Raw genomic sequence first — 17,631 nt, 5'->3', positions numbered from 1 at the left:
AATATAGCATATATCCCATGTATAGTTCCTACAAAGAATTAAAATTCACATCTACATGATGATCCTGGGGCCTCCAAGACCTCTCAGTGAACTAGTGAAGGTTAGTGGTTCAGGGTGGGCACTTGTTTTATGGGACCCCACCTCGTATAGCTCAGATGCAAGACAGATCAATCCGTACCTGAGGGTATCAAAAATTTTCATACAAATTTCACCATTACAAGATTCTTAAAATGTTCACTTGTTTGGGTATACCTATTGCATCGATTAATATTTACAGGCATTGGTGAAGTTATTATTTAAACAGTGTTGGAAACTTTGGGCCCTGTAAAAGTAAATATCTTTCATTGAAGTTCAGTGAAGAAGTTTATGGGAAGAAAGGACACTAGGCTAGAAGAGTAGAAGGATGGAGTCACTATTAGTAGGATAGATGATAAATGTTATTTCCATAAAATAAAAAGGCAATATCATTGATAGTACTTAGCACAGTGCTTTGCAGAAGGTAAGCTCTTAATATGTTGCTGAAACAAGTAGTAAGAGAGGGAATAAAGAGCTTTTTTTTTTTTTAAATCACACCACAAAGTTAAATTCTAACATTGAGTTTATTAATTTGTTCTGTATTATTATAAGGAAACCCTGGTGGCGTAGTGGTTAAGCTGCTAACCAAAGGGTTGGCAGTTCGAATATGCCAGGTGCTCCTTGGAAACTCTGTAGGGCAGTTCTACTCTGTCCTATGGGGTCGCTATGAGTCACAATCAACTTGACGGCACTGGGTTTTTGTATTATTATACATTTAATTTTTTTTTAAAGTTTGCTAATTGGGGAGGAGAATTCACCTTTATAAAATATGAGCTCTGAAAGGGTATTTTAGTTATTTTTTAACGTGACTGATAATTCTGAAAGTTTTAAGAAATAGATACACAACTGAATTTGAAATACTGTTTCCAAACACCTCATATACATGAGAAGCTGGACAATGAACAAGGAAGACTGAAGAAAAATCAATGCACTTGAATTATGGTGCTGGTGAAGAATATTGAATATAGCATGGACTGTCAGAAGAACAACCAAATCTGTTTTGGAAAGAAGTACAACCAGAATGCTCCTTAGAAGGAAGGATGGTGAGACTTTGTCTACCTACTTTGGACATGTTATCAGAAGGGACCAGACCCTGGAGAAGGACGTCATGTTTTGTAGAGGGTCAGTGAAAGAGAGGAAGACCCTCAGTGGATTGACACAGTGGCTGCAACAATGGGCTCAAACAGCAACAATTGTGAGGATGGTGCAGGACTGGGCAGTGTTTCGTTCTGTTGTACATAGGGTCTCTGTGAGTCGGAACCAGCTTGAGGGCACCTAACAACAACAACATGTTGGTTTTAAGCTAGGCAAGGGCTTCTTTCTGAGGTACAGCATAAAATCAACTAAAATATTCGGAGAAAAATTTCTATGAATTATAAAAAATATTTTCTTTAATATGCTAATACTCATAACAAATATTTATAACAAACTATGATTTTAAGGACAATTATTTGCTGACTTGTGCATAAAGTAAAAAACATCTGTTTCATGTAAAATAGAAGTAGCATTTCCAGTGTTTGACAAAATCTTAAAATATAAAGAATACATCTAGAAATTAATAGAAACTCATATTTTAGAATATTCCAATAAAGGAAAATAACCTTGGCTTCTTAATCGATCCCATTTATCATATACCATATATATACACACACATATATATATTTCTTCAAATTATATTTTCTCACCATCTTCTAATTCTAGCAAGAAGAAACATTTTTAAAGATGCAAATGCACAGGGACTAGGTCTTCAGATTTTTATACTCCATGCCTACATGTATACATGTTGCTGAAAGGCCACAAGATGTCACCATTTGTTTATTAATCATTATTTGTTACACCAGCATAATTACTGTGAACCTGACTTGCAGACAGAGTCATCTATCAAAGACTGTAGATTTGAGACCTTCAGAAATCACAACTAATTAAAATATTTTGTCTATATTTCCTTTTATCCTGCTCAATTTGGCAGTTTGGACTAGAATTCAAAGATAGGAAAGTAAATCATGAGATTAGAAAATCAATCTTTATTTGGTTTTAAGTTAAAATGAGGGAAAAAAGGCAAAAACAAACAAACCAAAAAACTAGAATTTAAACTAGTTTAAAAAATAAGTGTAAAATATAAAAGTAAGCTACCATATATATATTTGAAAAAAAAAATTTTTTTATATAATTTAATTTTCATACTATCCTGTGAAGTACCGTTGTGCCCATTTTATAGATATGGGAGTTGACACTATGCCAATATGCTTAGATAAGATTGTAGATTAGTTGTTTCAAGAAAAAAGAAATTCTCAAAGATCAATTTCTTGTAGGCAATATACTGCTCACCTGGGCAAATGGCGTGCTTATTAATGTTTTTACCTATCCAGACTCGCTTTGTCCACCTACACTGTTATATCACAAACTTTGCCAATTCCAGTCAGTTCCCTGCCTTGAAAGGCCAGAACCCCAAAACCCTTTTAATATTCCATTTCTGATATTCCTTTTCTGAGATGCTGCAAAGAATCTGTCAAGTTGGTATCCTCCCTTGCTGCGGTATGTTTCAACACACTCAGTTTTGCTCTTTTAATCAGTTGTCAGGTAATATTTGGGGGGAAAGGGGGCTCTACCCATAAGAGGATAGAAACTTGATTCATTAATTTGTTCAAAGTTCTATAGTTCAAATATAGCAGAGCCAGCTCTGCCCAATCAAGGGTTCAGATGCTAAGTTTGGGCTCTTTTTGGTAATCTCCAGCTGCCCCCTCTGAGAGGGAAAAAGTATTCTCAGAAAGTCAATCTGAATAACTATGTGAATTATTGATACAGTGAAGCTTAATTACAATTAAGTATGTAATTACCGACATGGTAAAGAGCTTAACAGTGCTTTGCACGTAATTGGTATATTCTCTCTCTCTCTCTTTTTTTTTTTTTGGTATTCTTTCACTTTGGTATTCTTCACTTTAGTATTATTTTTAACATCTAGATCAAAGAAGCTCTAAATATTGGCTAGTCAAGAAAAATGACATAATATATAAGTTGATTGTGTAAAAATGCACATATCTTTCCATTTTTTTTCATTGATAATTTCAAGTAAAACTTCATGTCCAGTGCGGAAAGTATTTTATCAAAATTATTCTTCATCTAAACAGTATTTTTCTCCTCTCTTAATACAACTCCAACTACAGTCTTGTAGTCCAATTAAAGCTTCTTGAAAAATCTTAGCTCAAACAAAAGGATTAGCGTTTCTTTGACAAATAAATTCCCCCTTTTCATTGAGATCTCTGACTGCTTGTTGCAACTGCACTGTGTAAAGCCCCAAGGCTCTAAGACTAACAATTTTTGAGTGCTTAAACATTGTTCCAGGTTATTGCAAAGCAATAACAGAGAACAGGCAACAGATAGTAATAATAGATATGCTTACCTCCACTTTAAACGTAAAAAAACCCGAGGCTTAGGAAAGTTAGCTTGCTCAAGGGTACACGTGGTATGCAGTAGAGAGCCATGATTCAAACCCTGTTCTATCTGTCTCCTATGCCTTTTTTAACCCCTGCACTTGTCAATACTTCAGTCAGCCTGTGACTTTAAAAATGACATAATTAATAAGGAAATGGAGGCACTCTGACAAATATAATCATCACACGGGTAAAATCAATTGACTGTGCAGTATGAAGCTGAACGCTCTGCCTGCTACATCTCTATCCTAATCGATTCCAAACACGGGAGATGAGTCAAGGGCAGTGATTCAGAATAAAAATAAGTCAAGGGCAGTGGCTCAGAGAAAAAAATTATATTTCAATTTTTTAAAGACTAACTATCATTTAAACATAATGAATTACCAGAATCAATCATATTATCTTCCATGAAATTGGCGCTCGATCCATGCTGGGTGCACTAAGTGTCATTCAATAGCTGACACTTCCTGCAGATGGGTTCCCTCAGTGCCTCCTCAAAACGTTATTCCCTCCTTCTGGAACCACATCCCACACACCACTCACCTGTGATGAAGCTTATGGTGGAACTGTCACAACAGCTCAATTCTGGGTCTCCCCATGTCACCATGGTAACACGGAAGTTGTAGTACCATGCTGGCAACAGATTAGCTATTCTCTGAATGAGAAAGAAAGCAAGGAGACAAAAGACTAAAGGGGAAAATAATTTTTTCTGGAATACAGTTATGTTTCTTAGGTCATGAAAAAATTAAGAAGTAGTTTTTATTTTTCTTTCTGTGCCTTTATGCATTTCCCAAATTTTATATAATAAAAAAAATTCTTTCTGGAATGAGGCGAGGCAATAAATAAAATGAAATACTAAAATATTAGGTAATTTTTAAAGGCGATTCAAAGGTATAGGGTTAAATATTTCCAATATTAGTTTCACTTTGCAATTTCCTAAGTATATTATATGGGTTAAGTAGCACTTGTTTGTAAGCGACTGTATGTATACCTGCTCCTATTTATAAGACAAATTACATCTTACAACTCTATTCTCCCCAACTTGGACCAGAAGCCAAGTCCTTGTTGGGTGGCAATTATCAGAGCTGTCGACCAGGTTGTGTACTTTATGCGTGACCTGTAGGTAACTTGTACTTTCAAAATTATTCCAGTTTTAAAAAGGGCAATCTTTACTTGTTGTCTTAAAAACCGTCCTGCAATGGCCTAGCATTATAGGTATTTAACCGATTTGTAGATGTCAAGAATAGTCATCTTTAGAATTAAAGCCCATTGCCATCAAGTCAATTGTGACTCATAGTGACCCTATAGGATAGAGTAGAACTGCCCCATAGGGCTTCCAAGGAGCACCTGGCGGATTCGAACTGCTGACCTTTTAGCTAGCAGCCATAGCACTTAACCACTACACTACCAGGGTTTCCATCATTAGAATTAGAAACTGTCAACTAATTATTGAATGCCCAAGGGACAGCTCATGTTTTCCTCCTCAGGAGCAGACAGAAACAATAAGCGTTAGATAGTTCTACTCTTCCTTAAGCAAATTCATTAGAAAAAAAAGTGGATTAACAAATAAACTTAGGGATGAAAGCTAGCTTCACACAATTATTCTCTCAGAAATAAAAACAAAACCGCAAAACAAAAACAATCAAAAATCCTTGAAAGCAGCAAGCTACCTGTGTGTATTTACAAAACAATCTAATTTACAGCTAACTTTTTTCCCCGACACGTTTGCTACATAAAGGCACATCTGTTCACATAGGAGATTGTGACAGCTGGTTAAGGGACGATTACCACGGATGCAGTTAAGGAGACAGTTGCTGCTATTTCGTAGTAGGTTGTCCACTCTGATGTCATTGTGGCAGGGTTGAAATAAAACATTTCAACCACGTATTTTCTGAACACTCCTAAGTAAGGTCTGGTCCAGCTCAGTACCACCGCTGTAGGACCCAAGGGATAGAGCATTAAATCCTTTATTCCAGTGGGAACTAAAGAGGGGAAGAGAGTGGAAAAATAAATCCAAGAAGGAATGTTTAATATTGTAGCAATGGCTTCAAACTTCTACTTAATAACTAGGGTTTTCACTCTTCAGATATGATCACTGAAAATTAAACTAAACATATTTGCCTCTGATTTTTTTTTTCCTGAGGAATAAATAAATGCTAAAGATGTCCTCCATCTACACAATTCTAGTTATTTATTGCTCTGAAGGAAAATGTTGGATAAACTAGTATGGGCCTCCCATATGTGATCATGAACTCCTTCAGCTGATAAACTGATAGAGATAAGTTATTACTTTTGTGGCTGGAAACTTACCAATGGCAAATGTCACAGGATCTGAAGGTGGTCCAATCAAGGGGCCTTTTCTTAGGTACATCACAACCTGGTACTGGGCACCAGGAACCAGATTTTCAATAACAGGTTTGCTGGAGTTCACCTTAAACCAAACACCCAATAAGATTTATTGAGAGCTGGGCTCACAGAAGTGACACAGCTGAAGTAGTATTCACGGAGTCTGTGGAAATGCAGATACCTTTGAAATTCAGAGGCCTTTATTCACGCTGAGGAAGGTCAGATCTCAAAATTAGAATGATTTATAGTTTATGTGAACACTGAAGGGAACCCAGAACATTCAAATTCTATGGCTGGATTTAATAAGCCACCTGAACTGCTTTATACCCATCAATGTCAACTGTAACTCCACACACAAGAGACACATCAGCCTCCAACCCCAATCAAATCAGTAACAGCGTAAGGACAGTCTGACATCCTAAATTGTAGTGTCAGCTGATTACATACAAAGATCAGTGCAGGAATGTCTTTAGTCTCTTGTCACTTAGAGGCAAATGATATCTAATTATAGAGATGGAAATGGCCTCAGAGGTTATCTAGTCAAAGTCTCTCATTTAATAGATCAGAAAAGTTAAACTAGAGAATGGCCAAGGTCACATGTATTGGGACTGGAAGCCTTGTGTTGTGACTCCTAGTCCACACGATGAGCAAGTCTGGGGCTAAGAGAGGTAAAGCATTTGGTAAAGTTATTGTGTACCTTGTAAAATAATGTTGCAGAGGACATTTCCCATTTTGATGAGCTCAGTTTTATTGTCCTTTCTTTCTTTTCTTTGATTTTTAAATGTCTTTGTAAGAAATACCATATAGAGAAGAATGGTGAGAAAATATAGATGAATAACATATTATTTACTAAAATTGAATGCTGGCATGTATATCAAACTGAAAAAAAAAAAACAAACCCAGTGCCATTGAGTCAATTCTAACTCATAGTGACCCTATAGGACAGAGTAGAACTGCCCCATAGACTTTCCAAGCAGCATCTGGCCGATTCGAACTGCCGACGCTTTGGTTAGCAGCTGTAGTACTTAAATAATTTAGCAGGTTAAGAGGTGTTTTGCTTTGACATTTAGTGCTTCTAATACTTAAGGCACTAAATGTCAAAGTTGGAAACCCTGGTGGCATAGTGGTTAAGTGCCAGGTGCTCCTTGGAAACTCTATGGGGCAGTTCTCCTCTGTCCTATAGGGTCGCTATGAGTCGGAATCTACTCGATGGCAGTGGGTTTGGTTTTTGGTGGAATACTTAAGGCAGTCTTGCCTAGTGCTTAAGAACACAGGTTCTCTATTCAGACTGCCTGAGATCAAATCCTGACACTACCCCTTATATGGTGTGAGAATTTATAATTTATTTATAATACTTTTAGCTTGGTTTCCTTATTTCTAAAATACAGATAATACTACTATATATTTCATAGAGTTTTTGTGAGAATGCTTAAGCCAGAGTCTTACTAAATGGTAACTCTTGTTACTCCTATTAACTTTTTGGCCTCTAGAGTACACTACCAAAACAAACAAACAAACAAAAACCATTGCCTTCAAGTAGATTCCGACTCATAGTGACCCTGTAGAACAGAGTAGAACTGCCCCATAGGGTTTCCAAGGAGAGCCTGGTGGATTCAAACTGCTGATCTTTTGGTTAGCAGCCGAGCTCTTAATCATTGCACCACCAGGCCACCCTAGGGTACATAAGATTGTAAAATTGCTGTAGGAAGGAGTATAAGTCAATGGAGGACGATACTGTTGACAGCTTACCCATGTTGTAAAGTTTTTTTTTTTTTCTTTTTTAAGCTTCATCATGTTTTTAAGGGTAGATATCGTACTGGTGATGTGGTATATATTTTAAACCCATCCAATACCAGAAACTGATACTACACAGGTAGAAATGCTATAGCTTGAGTTGGTACAACTTGCTGACATGTAATAGCATACCTGTAGTGAGTTGAATGGTAGACCCCAGAAGATACGTCCACGTCCTAACCCCCAGAACCTGTGAATGTGACCTTATTTGGAAAAAGGCCTTCATATATATAATGAAATTAAAAATCTCGAGATGAGATCACCCTGGATTATCCAGGTATGCCCTAAATCTAATGACAAATATCCTCATAAGAGACACACAGAGAGAAGACACAGAGAAGAGAAGAAGGCCATATGAAGATGGAGGCAGAGATTGGAGTTATGCAGCCATAAGCAAAAGAACGCCAGAAATTACCAGAAGCTGGAAGAAGGAAAGGAATATTGTCCCAGAGAGCCTCTGGAGAGAGGACAGCCCCACCAACACCTTGATTTTGGACTTCTGGCCTCTAGAACTGCAAGAATAAATTTTTGTTGTTTTAAGCCACCAAGTTTGTGGTAGTTTGATATGGCAGCCCTAGGAAACTAATTGTTGTTGTTAGGTGCCCTCGAGTCTCTTCAGACTCATAGCAACCCCATGTACAACAGAACAAAATGCTGCCAGATCTCGTGCCATCCTCACAATCGTTCCTATGTTGGAGGCCATTGCTGCAGCCACTGTGTCAATTCATCTTGTTGAGGGCCTTCCTGTTTTTTGCAGACCCTCTACTTTACCAAGCATGTTGGCATTCTCCAGGGGCTAGTCCCTTCTGATAACATGTCCAAAGCATGTGAGACGAAGTCTCACCATCCTTGCTTCAAGGAGCATTCTGGCTGTACTTCTTCCAAACAGATTTATTCCTTCTTCTGCCAGTCCATGGCATATTCCATATTCTTCACCAACACCATAATTTAAAGGCATCAACTCTTCTTTGGTCTATGTAGGAAACTCATACAATTCCAAAATTTCTTTTCCGTTGATTTAACCAAAATAAGATTGCATTGAATTAATAAGTTACCATTTCCACTCTTCCTCTCCTATTTACACTCTTTCATATCATTGTTTCTTGCTCATATTTTATATTTCTAATTCTTCTGGAAGCAATATAGACAGTCAACTGTATGTCCTTGTCTGATGCAGCATTTCCTAATGAGACAAACTATGAATAAGAATGTTACACACAATTCAGCAATACCATTTTATTTTTTGAAATACATTTTAAGTGATAAAACTAATACATGCTCAATGTAAAAGCTGTTCACACAACAAAAAAGCAAATGATGTAAATTGAAATTCTTTCATTCCTTCTTCAATCTATACCAATATTTTTGTGGGTAATTCTTCCAGACCTTCCTTTATACATATATACATAAATGATATAATATTGTCCTGATTGAAAGGGGAAAAATGTAGATCAGAATTTCAAATTCTCATGGACTTCAGGCTTTCTGGAGCCAAGGGGGCTGGATGAACCCCTGAAACAATTGCCCTGATACAATCTTTAAAACTTACACCAAAAATATCCCCTGAAGTCTTAAAACCAAACAATAGTTTAGCTTAACTAGTAAAAAATGTCTGCCTTGAGCATTATGCTCTTTTAAGAACTATCTATATGGGATCAAAATGACAAGAGCAACACTAAAGATTAGATAGGAACCTTAGGGGAGTGTGGATTTATGTTAATGGGGGAAGAACAACTCAGACAAGAAGAATGAGAATGGTTGCATAACTCAAAGAATGTAATCAGCATCACTGAATTGTACATGTAGGAACAGTTGAAATGGTATACATTTTGCTGTGTATATTCCCAACAACAAAATAAAATTATTAAAAAAATGATGCAATATTGAACCATATAGGCATTATATTATCAATATGACTTTTAGGGAAGAAAATACTGTGTATTTAAGACACCAAGAATTGCCAGATTTAATCTTATGAAAAAACAAAGTCAGATTTAACAAAATAAGACTTGCCCCAGGCTTCCCATGGGTATTTGGGACACCTGAGAGTGCATTCCTCTCTCAGTCTCATGGTTCACAATTTCATTCAGGATTGATAACTGGGTATGGGGTATGTGTATTCATTCAGCCATGTACTCACATAACTTCGGATTTGCACATTGTGTCCACTTGCCCCTCACTCTCCTTTCTGCTCGGCTAACTCCTATTTATCCTTCAAAACTCTTCTCCTCAGATGGTATTGCTAAAGGAGTTTACTTTATATATTTTAAATTTTTGAATTTGTTTAGCGAGCATATATTACTTATAAAAGTAGAATAAAAATTAAAGAAATGGAAAAAAAAGGGGAGAAACCCAAAAATATAACATAACCCTCCCCCTCCCCCCCAAAAATCCTCTGTTTATTCGTCTTCTCTGGGAAACTTTTCTACTCAGTTTCCAAGTATTCGTCACCCCGTCTTAGTTTCCTAGTGCTGATGTAACAAAAATACCACACGTGGGTGGTTTTCGAGAACAGGAATTTATTGTCTTGATTTTGAAGGCTAGGAGTCTGAATTCAGGGCATCAGCAGGGCCATGCTCTGTCCGTTATAGGAAAAAATCATTTCTTGTCTTTTTCCGCTCTGGCATCTCAGGAGTTTCTTGAGTTCCTTAGCTTGTAGAAGTATCCTCAAGTGGCGTCTTCCCTCTGTGTGTGTCTCTCCATGTCTTTTTTCCCCTTTTATAAGACACCACTCAGAAGGAATTAGGACTCACCTTACTCAAGTATGGCCTCATTAACATAACAAAGAAAATACCTGTTTCCAAACAGGGCCAAATTCACAGACACAGGTGTTAGGACTTCAACCTATTTACTTTAGGGACACAATTCAATCCATAACATCCCAATCCATATTACTCTCACCCAGCTCCTCTTTTGTATGGGCTCATAAGGCCTCGTGATCATTTACTTTTAGCCTAGGTTGATGGCAGTGGCAGTGGCAGGTCTTATTCTATACTGTGCAGTAATTATATGTTCATTATTCATTTTTATCACTAAGTTGTGAGCTCTGAAAAAGCAGGTCATTTAAAGATCTCCATCATTTCTCACAGTACCTGGCACGTGTTGTTGTTGTTGTTAGTTGCCCTCAAGTTGATTCTGATTCATGGGGACCCCATGTGTGCAAAACAGAACTGCTCCGTATTATTTTCAGAAGCAGATTGTCAGGGATGTCTTCCAAAGCACCACTGGGTGGGTTCAAACCGCCAACCTTTCGGGTAGTAGTTGAGTGCTTAACTGTGCCACTTAGGCACATGGTACGTGCTCAGTAAATGCTTTTGACTAGAGGAATGAAAGTAAAAGGAACATGGCCCTGGATGTGGCAATTCTCCTCAAGGGGAAAGGAAGATGAACTTTAAGCTCACTTCCTAGATACTCTCCTGACTATTGGTCACTGTTACAAACCACCAGTGGAGACTTGGACTCCGGCTTCTTTGCAGTTGTCTCTGTTTGTTGCCCCTACGTGACTGTGCTTCATAAGGTGAGTGTGCCCATCTGCGTTTCCATTCTTTACCTGAGTGCAGTACTGCTTCTCAAGCCTCTGGCTCTCCTTTTGTTTCTGGCATGTCAGCGATACCACAGACACAATCGTGCTGTTGTAATTCTCTTGGGAAGACGTCCAGGACATCAAGGCAGTGGTTGAACTTAAAACATGAACGCTTACATGCTGGGGCTTCTCAGTCAATTCTTCAATCCACTCTCCTGAAGGACCTGCAAATTTTAAATCAGAGCACAAGTGAAGTTCCAAGCTGAGCTGGTCAAGATAAAAGATTTTAATTCTAAAAATCATGTTGCTTTCCTTGGCCCTTACAGAGATATTCAACGTAAGACCAGCAGCCAGACTGTCACGCCTTAAATTCTCTGCCTAGCCCCAACCCTCGACTCTATGATCTTGCCATTGACCTCAACAACAACAGCAGCAGCAATAAAAACAGTTCTACTGAGAGACAAGAGGTCCATTTCATTTATCATGTGCATCTGAGATTATTCTGGTAAATTCTCAGCTGAAGAGAACTTACTTCTAATATAGAATGGGTGTGGCGTGTGGTATTTCATCAATGTTTATAATGCCTTTCCTATTAGGGTCTTTGGACTCTAGAAAGAACTACTTTGAGATTCAAATTAGCCTCTACTTTACAGTGTAAGGATTTATTAAATATGGCAAAAGCAGGATCAAAGAGGCAGGGTGTGACTATATTAGAGAAGAAACAGGCAACAGGCTGGCTCAATTACAGAAGCGGGCTAAAACCTGGGTGATAATTCGAGGGATGAGGTGGGTTCCTCATTATAAACTACCTCCATAGAAGTTCCACCATTTGCTTTGTCCTCTTAGGTTTCTAAAGTGGTTATTAGCCCAGTGTCTGATACTTGGTAAAGACCCAAGAAATGTCAAGGTAATTATTGTCTACCCCAAGTTCCCTGTTGAAATGCAAACATGCAACTTCCTTTCGTTTGCTTAAGATGCATTCTCAGTTTCTTAAAAGAAAGCCCTATTCTAGACTGGAACTGAGGAGAGAAAAAAAAGCAAGTGACTTTGTTGGGGAGAAATGTATTTACATATTATAATCCTTTAATTTTCATAACAAGCCTATGCGATAGGTAGTATTATTAGCCATACTTTCAGAAGAGGAAACTTAGGCAGAGTTAAATAAAGCCAGGATCAAACACAGGAAGTCTGGTTCCAAATCCATGCTCTTAAACCCTGAGTCAGACTTCCTGGAGCACTATGAGAGTGAAAAGAATTGGTTTGGAGATAAGAGAGTGGGCTGAAGACTTAGCTTTGCTCATTATTAATGATGTAACTTTGGGCTAATGATCTAATGTCTCTGAATCCTAGTGATTGCATCAGTAAAATGGGTAAATCATGGACTGTTAGAATTGAAAAGAACTTTGGAGATGCAATGCCTTATTTTAATGATGAGGAAACTGAGGCCCAGAGACATGAATAATCTGCCCAATATCACAGAGCTAATAAGCATTTGGGACTCAACCCCGACATCCTAGGTCTTGTGGGAAGAACTGAATACTAAACTTTGTTCTCATTCTTAAATGATCTCAGGCAAAATATCTCTCATACTTCAAAGACATTCAAAGCAATTAATTATGAATATACTTACTACATGCCTAAGGGATTTTCCAATCCTTTCATTGGTGGTGACATTTCTGGTTTCTTAAGTAAAAATATTGCATGAGATATTTTCAACATTTCAAAGCCACTAAATAAACTGGTCTCCTCTCCTCTGCCTCCCTCCTCCATCCCCCTTTTGAGGATTATTCTCTCAAAGATGGTATTTTACCTTTGGAGGAGGCAGTAGGGTGTAGGGTGGTCAGCTCTTTCTGAAAGTAATTTTTAGCCACTGCCTTCTGGTGTATCTTTCTGCTACTCACAGGCACACTTAAATACCAGTAAATTAGGCAACTAATCTCTGATCTCAACCTTAGAATAAATATAGTCAATTTAACTAAATAAAACATTACAGAGAAGTACAGTATTTGTCCAGCCTCTAGAGGTTAGCTATTGCTCTGCTATTACCCCTCATAGAATCAGTAGAAGCTGCCCTAACACTTGACATTGCGGGCTTTTAGGACCCTCTAGTTTTGTCTAGTTTTTGGTTTAGTTTTGTCTTGTGGTATAGTGATTAAGTGGTATGGCTGTTAACCAAGAGGTCAGCAGTTCAAATCTGCCAGGCACTCCTTGGAAACTCTATGGGGCAGTTCTACTCTGCCCTATAGGGTTGCTATGAGTTGGAATCTACTCGACGGCAGTGGGTTGGTTGGTTGGTTTGTCTTCTCTTACCAACTTTGTGGAGGCCACCTGGGTATAACTACATCTGAATCTTTGTCTTTCTTTTGAGCTCCACAAGCTCAATACTGTAATAAGAATTTTCACACGGCTCTACAATATCAATTTTCATCATGGCCATATTTCTCAAACTGTGCGTCCATGTCCTTGGAGAGTTTGATATGGCTAGTGTTGAGGGTCAGTTTAATAAATGTTCAATTATCACAATAATAATAATAAAAAATCCTCAAGTTAAATCCCTGGGTAGGTTTTCTACTACCAAACATACATATATTTCCTCTGCTGTCAGAAATCTCACAGATTCCAGCATCCCCTGACCTTGAAGAACTCTCAGAATCTCTAAGCTTTGATGAATAATTGATGCCTGGGTATCATTAATCTCAAGTGTTTCATTGTTCTAGCTCCCCTGTAGATGCAAAATACTCTCTTTGATACTTACTGATATAAAAGCTGAGTGACTTGGCTGACTGACTTTTTCGCATTTCACAAGATCCTGAGGAACTAAAGGTTGCTACAGATAACTTATATTTCCCAGGCTCCTTCAGTTCAGCAACAAATTCATGTGCTTCTTCATCCACTGTCAAATATTCAGTAAAGTTTTCTAAATCACATATAAAAAAGAGGACATACAGGAATGAATTAGCCCTTGGGAGGACCTTGGCTATGGACAAGTCAATTAATTTTTAAAAATATACATCTTTATATTACTTTCTTCCTTTTGTCAAGTTCAAGTATACTTCTAAACTAAATGCACTATAAAGCATGGATGGAGAGGAGTTCAAATTGGGTTTTTCACAATATTTTTAAATAACCATTTTAAAATATGGTGCCCAAATCAACAAAACTAGGAATCAGTATACACGGCATATATTTGTGTATTGTTACCGAACATATTTATGCACACTAAACGGGAGTATCAGGAGAAGGTAGTACTAGCTGAGCTACTTATCTCAGAACATAAGGAAAAACAAACAAAAAAAACCAGGACCAAATATCTTATAACTTTTTTTTTGGTAGGCATTAAATACCTAGAAATGTCTTAAGTATATTGAATTGTTTTTAGTTAGGAATAATTTTTCTGGATAAAATTTCTGACACTTGTAATATATTTCTTTCATCAGTTTGCTTCGAGAAACCTTTAAAAGTAAAAACGATTTTGCATTGCTTCAAAGTTCATCTCCTGCTGCTTCTTACTTTGTTTGAAGTCATTACCATCAGTTGGTGACTACTTTTGCCTTCAAAAGAACACAACTGTAGTCAGATAAAAGTGTTATTGGATCTTCATGGAAATAGGCAGAAAAAAAAAATCTGAGTTTCAAAGACTCTGTTTTCCATAGACTATACTGAAGAACAGAAAAATAAAAGACAGATTAAGGGAACTTTTTTATACAAGCAATTTCAGGCAAATGCTAAGACTTTTGACTCAAATAACTGGAAATAGCAAAGGATTTCAATTTCATACAGTATTTGGGTTTGGTTGATTGCTCAATCTAGTTTAAAGAAACCCACAAACTTTTATATTACATGCTAATAAATAAAATGGGGGTAAACAATTTGTCATATATGAGACTAACTCATTGTCATCGAGTCGATTCTGACTCATAGCAACCCTATATAGGACAAGTAAAACTGCCTCTTAGGATTTCCAAGGAATGGCTGGTGGATTTGAACTGCCAGCTTTTCAGTTAGCAACCGAACTTTTAACCACTGTACCACCAGGGTTTCATATATGAGACTACATGATCCTAGTGCCAGGACCTGAAAATAAGGCTGTCATTGGAACTTCAAATTTTGATTATTTGACAACATTTGTCATCTAAAAAAAAAAAAAACTATCAGACTAGAGAGTATAAAATGAAGGATGTTATAGTAAAAACAAAGCAAAAAACAAACCATGAAAATCTACCAAGCTAACAATTTAAATATAATTTGTGACCCAAATTTGCCAAATGCCATGACTCTGCTTTAATAAATTAGTGGGCTAAAATATAAAAAATGAAGCTTGATCCTGGATAAGTGATATAAAATAAAATTAAGTAGCTACAGTGAAAGGAGCTTATGCTGTGCATTTTCTGTTTTACTACAGCTCCTCTATAGGAAGAAGGACCCAGTGGTCTACTTCTGAAAAGCATTAGCCAGTGAAAACCTTATGAATAGCAGTGGAATGTTGTCTGATACAGAGCCAGAAGATAAGCCCCCCCGCCCCCGGCTGGGAGGCACTCAAAATATGACTGGGGAAGAACTGCCTCCTCAAAGTAACCACATTGCTGTTAAGTCGATTCGATTCTGACTCATAGTGACTCTATAGGACAGAATAGAACTGCCCCATAGGAATTCCAAGGAGTGCCTGGTGTATTTGAACAGAGTCACTACACCAAAAAGAATTGGTCGATGTTCAACCATTTCAGGCGGGAGCATATGATCAGGAACTGATGGTACTGGTGGAAGATGTCCAAGCTGCACTGAAGGCATTGGCAAAAAACAAGGCTCCAAGAATTGACGAAATGCCAATTGAGATATTTCAATAAATGGATGCAGGGCTGGAAGTGCTCACTTATTTATGCCAAGAAATTTGGAAGACAGCTACCTGGCCATCTGACTGAAGAGATTCATATTTATGCCTATTTCCAAGGAAGGTGAACAAACTGAATTCAGAAATTACCAAACAATATCATTAATATCACGTGCAATTAAAATGTTGCCGAAGATCATTCAGAAGAAGCTGCAGCAGTGTATCTTGACAGGGAACTAACAGAAATTCAAGCTGGATTCAGAAGACTACGTGGAACGAGGTATATCATTGCTGATGTCAGACAGATCCTAACTGAAAGCAGAGAATACCAGAAAGATGTTTGCCTGTGTTTTATTGACTATGCAAAGGAATTCAACTGTGTGGATCATAACAAATTATGGATAACATTTCAAAGAATAGCAATTCCAGAACACTTAATTGTGCTCATGAGGAACCTGTACATAGATCAAGAGGTAGTCGTTCGAACAGAATAAGGAGATACTACGAAAAGTGTGCGTCAAGATAGTATCCTTTCACCATACCTATTCAATCTGTATACTGAACAAATAATATGAAAAGCTGGACTCTAAAAAGAACAGGGCATCAGATTGGAGGAAGACTCGTTAACAGCCTGCACAGATGACACAACCTTGCTTGCTGAAAGTAAAGAGGACTTGAAGCACTTACTGATGCAGATCAAAGACCACAGGCTTCAGTATGGATTACACCTCAACATAAAGAAAACAAAAATCCTCACAACTGGACCAATGAGCAACATCATGATAAGCGGAGAAAAGACTGAAGTTGCCAAGGATTTCATTTTACTCGGATCCACAATCGACACTCAGGGAAGCAGCAGTCAAGAGATCAAAAGATATATTACATTGGGCAAATCTGCTGCAAAAGACCTCTATAAAGTATTGAAAAGCAAAGATGTCACCTTGAAGACTAAGGTGGGCCTGACCCAAGCATGGCGTTTTCAATCACCTCGTATACATGCGTAAGCTGGACAGTGAAGAAGGAAGACTGAAGAATTGACACCTTTGTATTGTGGTGTTGGAGAAGAATGTTGAATATACCATGGTCTGCCAAAAGAATGTACAGATCAGCCTTGGAAGAAGTACAGCCAGAATGCTCCTTAGAAGCAAGGATGGTGAGACTACATCTCACATACTTTGAACATGTTGCCAGGAGGGATCAGTCCCTGAAGAAGGACATCATGCTTGGTAAAGTAGAGGATCAGTGAAAAAGAGGAAGACCCTCAACAAGATGAACTAACGTAGCGGCTGAAACAATGGCCTTAAGCATAACAACGGTTATGAGGATGTTGCAGGATCAGGCAGTGTTTCCTTTTGTTGTACAGAGGGTTGCCATGAATCGGAACTGACTAGATGGCACCTAACAACAACACAGCTCTCCTTTGAGAAACTGCAAGTGCTGCTGGTTCCAGAGGGCATATCCTAAGGGAAATAGGGTTAGTTAGATAAGAGGGACACAGTTCTGATACTCTTGGGGAAGTAGTCCTTTTCCCAAAAGATTATTTGGTGCATGCTTTACAAATCTGCGTAAAAGAAAACAAAACACTTCTCCAGGATATTTTGTTATTTGTGGTAATAAGAGCTATAATTCTAGAT

At 37.8% G+C, this 17,631-nt stretch overlaps 1 protein-coding gene across 1 annotated transcript in view; it reads right to left on the bottom strand.

Annotated features, from left to right (window-relative positions):
• The window catches only part of PTPRO (protein tyrosine phosphatase receptor type O), a 274,139-nt gene that overhangs the window by 76,543 nt on the left and 179,965 nt on the right, over positions 1 to 17,631 (bottom strand). The window contains exons 6-10 of the mRNA XM_049882551.1: positions 13,925 to 14,086; positions 11,197 to 11,393; positions 5,817 to 5,937; positions 5,295 to 5,488; positions 4,050 to 4,161 (exon numbers count right to left, since the gene is read on the bottom strand). Coding sequence (XP_049738508.1) covers positions 4,050 to 4,161; positions 5,295 to 5,488; positions 5,817 to 5,937; positions 11,197 to 11,393; positions 13,925 to 14,086 — 786 coding nt within the window. The remainder of the gene's footprint in view (positions 1 to 4,049; positions 4,162 to 5,294; positions 5,489 to 5,816; positions 5,938 to 11,196; positions 11,394 to 13,924; positions 14,087 to 17,631) is intronic.

Source organism: Elephas maximus, chromosome 4 (genome assembly GCF_024166365.1).
Source record: "Elephas maximus indicus isolate mEleMax1 chromosome 4, mEleMax1 primary haplotype, whole genome shotgun sequence".
In the NCBI taxonomy this organism is placed as follows: Eukaryota; Metazoa; Chordata; class Mammalia; order Proboscidea; family Elephantidae; genus Elephas; species Elephas maximus.
The sequence above is the reverse complement of the archived record's forward strand: the minus strand, read 5'-3'. Positions and strand labels throughout refer to the sequence as shown.